At 39.9% G+C, this 6,000-nt stretch overlaps 1 protein-coding gene across 1 annotated transcript in view; it reads left to right on the top strand.

Moving 5' to 3' along the window:
* Positions 1–1,963: 1,963 nt before the first annotated feature.
* The window catches only part of iqca1 (IQ motif containing with AAA domain 1), a 161,723-nt gene continuing 157,686 nt past the window's right edge, over positions 1,964–6,000 (top strand). Inside the window, exon 1 of the mRNA XM_059647116.1 lies at positions 1,964–2,269. Within this exon, the coding sequence (XP_059503099.1) occupies positions 2,259–2,269 (11 nt within the window). The 5' untranslated portion in view covers positions 1,964–2,258. The remainder of the gene's footprint in view (positions 2,270–6,000) is intronic.

Here is a 6,000-nt window from a genome sequence, read left to right as displayed (position 1 = left end):
CCAAAGGCAATTGATTAAATTCTGACTTTTGGAAACAGTCACTGCCTGACACTTACGTGGCTGAAATGTTATCAGCCAATATCTGGGCATTGTCTGGGTTTTGATGCTTGTGGGCATTGACGACCTCGTTGGCTTAGCATTTTCTAATTTGACGAAGTTTGATCTCCGATTCTCTGCAAAATTGTATTTTTCTGTATACTTGGGATTTCAATGTGTTTTTGTGCAGGTTACTAAGATATAAGAATAGTGCTTTTACTAATTTCTATGTGGATTTTAACATAATAGAACTGATTTTTTATCATGTTAACTGAAAAATACTTGTTTGGCTTAATTCCAGATTGCACAAAACTAAGTACATGCTGAATTACAAAGACAGTATCCTATTTAGAAATTAAAAAAACTATTGCAGTCAAACAAGGAGGAAAGAGAAAATAAGTTACTTCTGTTCTTAAGGCCTAACAACAACGATATTCACTCGTCCTTTGCTTTTTAAATAAAAATTCAGTTTACCATGCTTAGTAATGAAAGAGTTAATTTCATTTGCTGCATTATACATAAACTGCAGCAGTCTTGCCCAATTATTTTCCTGGTCCATCTTTTTTTGCATACTCTTTGGGATGAAATTTCCTCGATGATAAGGAGATGGCTTTGAAGGTGGGGATGCGGGCAGGTGCAAGGAGGCTTAAGAATCGGTACCATCTACTGCACGAAATGTTCCCAACTCCGTGTGATGGGATGCCAATCTGCTTGGCAGTGACGGGAAGCCAAGCTGAGGGGTGGCACAGTGGCTCGATGGTTAGCACTGCAGCCTCACAGCGCCAGGCTCCTGGGTTTGATTCCAGCCTCGGGTAACCGTCTGTGCAGAGTTTGCACATTCTCCCTATGTCTGTGTGGGTTTGCCCCAGTTTCCTCCTACAGTCCAAAGATGTGCAGGGTAGGTGGATCAGTCATGCTAAATTGCCTGTAGTGTTCAGGGGTGTGTGGGTTATAGGGGGATGGGTCTGGGTGGGATGCTCTAAGGGGCAGTGTGGACTTGTTGGGCCAAAAGGCCTGTTTCCATTCTGTAGGGAATCTAATCATCAAAGCTGGTAACAAGCTACTTACATTCCACTCCACAGCTCGTAATCTTTATTTTCTCTTCCCTCACCCCAGGTGTATGTAAGTGTAGTAGGCGTAAGAAATGCCTTTGATTTTTGGGAATGCAGTCAAACTCCAATGTCTGTTTGTGTCCTTAATATGCCACTGTACGGACCTGAACTGCGGTTGTGACTACGTGTGAATACAAAGATTTGTTTTAAATTGAATAAAGTATGTATCAGAAATTAGAAAAAGAAAAAAAAAATCAACCCAACGTGGCAGCAGTGTGAGCAAACTGATGAGAGGCTGCTTGGCTGCAGGAGGTTCAGGCTGCGACTCATCCTGACTGTGGTGCATTGGTAATGTCCCTAACTCCGAGTCAGGAGGTTATAAGTCACTTGGACCTAGCAAGAAGTGCCGATGCTGGAATCAGCGACAACACAAGTGTGGAGCTGCGGGAACACAGCAGGCCAGGAAGCATCAGAGAAGCAAGGAAAGTTGACGTTTCGGGTCGGGACCCTTCTTCAGAAAATGGGCTATTGTTTGATCTCCGAGTCAGGAGGCCCGCGTTCAAGTCCCAGCTAGTAGTGGCAGTAATATTTCTGAACAGGTTGACTGGTGAGATTCCAGCCGAAAGTGACCAACAACATGAGCCATCTCCTGATTGCCAAGACGACGCTGGAACATATCGCGCATGCGCTTTCAGGGGCTCTCCCCGAGAGATGCAGTCAGCTCTGAAGCTGCGCATGCGCTTTCAGGCTCCCGCCGCCGTCAGCCGTGAAACTGCGCGTGCGCCTTCACCCTTCTGCCCCGTCAGCTGTGAACTGCGCGTGCGCCTTCAGGCTCCCCGGCGGTCGCGAAACTGCGCATGCGTTGGCGTCCTGGTTGCCCTGGAGTTGGAGGAGCAAAGTGGAAGAGACACTGAGCTTTGGAAGAAACTGCAGGGGCTCCTAAAAGCAGCGTGCACGCATCAACCCCATTGTTTCGCAAAGCAGTAAAATTTTCTAGAGAGAGAGGGGGTGTTCACCTTGCAGGAAACTCAGCTGGAAAGCCGGCTAGCTCCTGTGAAGGCTGGAGGATCTGCTCCAGTGTAAGGAGATGAAATCAACAAGTTTGTAAAACCAACCACCCCATTAAGCTCAAGGGAAGTCCAAGAAATCAGAAACCACACTCCAGCCATCATGTCAAACAGGTAAGCAAGAAATTAATTTAAATATATTAACTATGCATCAACAGTATACAGCGAGAGGAAATAGGGGAAATTGAGCATTTCAACGGAATATATTGCATTGCTAACGACATGTAGACTTTGTTAGAAATGGTGATTGGGCAAGATTGCAGCATATTCATATACTTGTAATATGATGTTATTAAGTTCCTTTTGGATAAAAACTTGCAACCACTCTTCGTTGATCTTTTTTAAAATCAGAATTGCACATAAATTGAAATTGATCTGGAACAGACAGACCAGTCGGGTTATTCCTTTTAGATTGTTGTGAAATGGAAGTAATTTGTAAAAGGAATTACAAAATGCAATTATCCGTGACCTCAAGATACAATTAAAAATTGTAAAATGCGTTTCCTAATTTTAGCATTAAGATTCATTAGTTTCGTCCTTTTTGTTTTGAGCTAAAATGCAATCCAAATGATGATTTGTTAAAAAAAATCGTAAAAATCTACTAGAACTACATTATTTATAAACATTATAATTCTACTGTGATCCATTCAAATTTTGGGAAAACCTTCTAAAGGTGATAGAAGTGATGTTCCTTATATTAGTTGGTAATGTGAATATTGCAGTCTGTCAAATTTTGCACTGCAGCTTGTTCAATCACTTTGTGACTCTATTGCCTACAGTAACATGACAGTTAAAAATATACATAAATGGAACAAGTTTTCTATGAATAGCATACAGTGCCCAGGTTAATGAAAGCTGGCATAACACAACACGTAGTACAGTTTGACATTGCTAGGCCATTATAGAAGAAACATTTCATCCATACTTGATACTTGAATGGGACCTCCTGTAAAGTAAGAATGCCTACAAATAACATGAGGATGCAGTTGCATTTTAGTGTGTTGAACTCCAATTGTCATCTAGGCCCAAAACATCAGCTTTTCTACTGCTCTGATCCTGCTTGGCTTGCTGTGTTCATCCAGCTCTACACTTTGTTATCTCGGATTCTCTAGCATCTGCAGTTCTTATTATCCCCAATAGTCAAGTAGTCTTCTGATACTAGCTGTCCAAATTACAAAGGAGAACAGGTTATTTGAACATTAGTGGCATTCATTGCATTTTGCCCCAGGACGGATAGGGAGAAGATTGAAATGTGAGGGAAAAACAAACAAAATAGTAAAGCAAATCTAGGTTCTACATAGCATTTTATGGAGAGTATAAAGTCATTTCTTATTCCGTCTAAGTGATGTCAGTTAAGGCAGTGATTATTCCACCACAATTGATTGGAACAAAAATTGATCCTCTAATTACTATCCATTGGCTCATTAAGTAGAAAGGTGTTTGTGTGATGAGAACAGTAACAACTATGCTGCATCCTATTGTCAAAAAGTTGCCAACTTTTACTCATTTACTGAAGGGTAGTCAAGTGGTTATTAAACTTTACCAGGCCAGAATTTTTAAAAGAATTTCTGTAATGTTTACAAAATATGTGAAATACGTTGTCATGTTTTCAAACAGTGATTTACTTGGCATTAAAATTACTACGAAGCCAATATTATCATACTTTTGATAAATCTTAAACTGCATCACAATGCAGCCAGTTGGAACATAAGAACAGAAGTAGGCCATTCAACCTGTTGAGCCTGCCTGACCATTCAATCTGGCTATCACTGATGGAATACCTCAATTCATTTTACTCACCCCATTGCTGTCTGCATACAGGTTGTTCTCCTATAACATGATAGTTGCATTCTTGTATACCCTTACGTTATAGCAAATTGCGCAATAGAAAATCTCCGTAGAAAATCATATTATAGGGAAATTGCTATCACTACACCTGTACAGTAGAAAGTTTGCATTATCCAAACAGCATCCACTGTTCATCAATCGTGGTACAGCCAATTCGCGTTAACGAACATGTTACAGCAGAACTACCTGTATTTTGTAAGATTCAATGGGATCACCACTTTCACTTTTCTTTGAATACAGATCCAGTTTGCTCAATCTGTTTTCATACAACAGTCCTTCCATCTCAGGGACAAATTGGGCTAATCTTTGCTGTACGCCTTTTGTGGAAATAATATCTTTCTTGAGATAAGGAGACCAAAACTGCACACAGTACATCCATGTAACCAAGCTCCCATGCAATTGAAGCAAGACTTCATTACTCCTGTACTCAAAATCTTTTACAATAAAGGCAAACATTCTAAAAAGTTTCCTAATGTCTTGCTGTACCTGCATGTTAGGCTTTAAACATGAATTGACAATGATACCTAGGTCCCTTTGTGCATCAACACTTGTCAATTCCTACCATTTAAGAAATATGCTGCACATCTGGCCCCTCCTACCAAAGCAGATAACCTAACTTTTATCCATAATATATTCCACCTGCCTTGTTCTTGCCTATTCGCTAGGCCTGTCCAAAGCCTCATGATGCCTATTTACATTTTTTTTTACAGCACCCATTCCCATTTAGCTTTGTATTATCTGCAAATTTTGAACATTTAATGCTCACCTCCAAATCACCCACATATATTGTAAGTCATGAGGGAACAAGTACTGATCCTTGCAGTATCCCACTAGTTATAGCTGCCAACATACAAATGACCCATTGTTCCTACTCTGTTTTCTGTTTATCAGTCAATCATTAATCCATGCCAGTACATTATCTCATATGCCATGTGTTGTTATTTTTCTAATCAAACCCTTATTGAAAGCCTTTTGAAAATCTAAGCACGCTTATGCACTGATGCACTTCTGTAGTACAATCTACCTGTAAAGCATGTAAGACAACGCTTTTCACTGTACTTTGGTACATATGGTGATAATACATCAAACCAACTCAAACCCATCAGCTTTCTTTCATCAATTTTGTTCATAACAACTTTAAAACAAAACACCTTAATGTGTCAAACATGATTCTTTATTCATGAATCCATGCTGACTATACCTAATCTGATCTTTATCCACTTGGCTGTTTATCACAGTCTTTATCATAGTTACTAGTACTTTCCCTACTTCTGATGTCAGGCTGATGGCCAGCAGTTCCCTGTTTCTGTCTTACTTCCTTCACCAATAGTGCAATGTCATTTGCTAACTTTATATCCTCTGGAATCATTCCAGAATCTGTAGAATTTGGGAAGATAATCACTGCTGCAGAGGCTGTTTCTGTAGCTACTTTTGTCAGTACTGTGGGGTGTAGATTCAGGTTCTGGAGATTTATCAACTTTCAATCACATTAATTTCTCCAGTTCAGACTTTTTACTGATGCTAATTTCCTTCACTTCTTCATTGGCCCTTGTCCCTTGGATACAGAAGACCAAGGCCATTCAACACATTGAGCCTTCATCACCATTTAATATAATCATACTTGATCAAACACTTCAGTTCCTTTCAGCCACCCTTTCCTCATAACACTGTACATTGCTGGTAATCATAAGTCTATCGATCTCCACCTTAATCATATTCAAAGACTGAGCTTCCACGGTACTCTGTGGTAGAGAATTCCAAATTCTCACAATTCTGAGTAAAAAAAATTTTCCTCATTCCATAGTATATTACTCCATATACTACATATTGTAACGTATCTTTCTAGTACTGAGACTCAAAGTGAAGGTTTTAAGTTAAAAATGCAGTTTTAATAAGATCCATTCCATCCCATTTCATCCATTCCTTTCAAAACAGTTGCTGTCCAGACCAGTGTTAGCAAAAAATACTTTGCCATCATAGCCTGTGAAATTACCGTA

The sequence above is a fragment of the Stegostoma tigrinum genome, chromosome 7 (assembly GCF_030684315.1).
Source record: "Stegostoma tigrinum isolate sSteTig4 chromosome 7, sSteTig4.hap1, whole genome shotgun sequence".
Lineage (NCBI taxonomy): Eukaryota > Metazoa > Chordata > Chondrichthyes > Orectolobiformes > Stegostomatidae > Stegostoma > Stegostoma tigrinum.
Note: the sequence above shows the minus strand (reverse complement) of the source record. Positions and strands in the feature narration are given on the sequence as shown.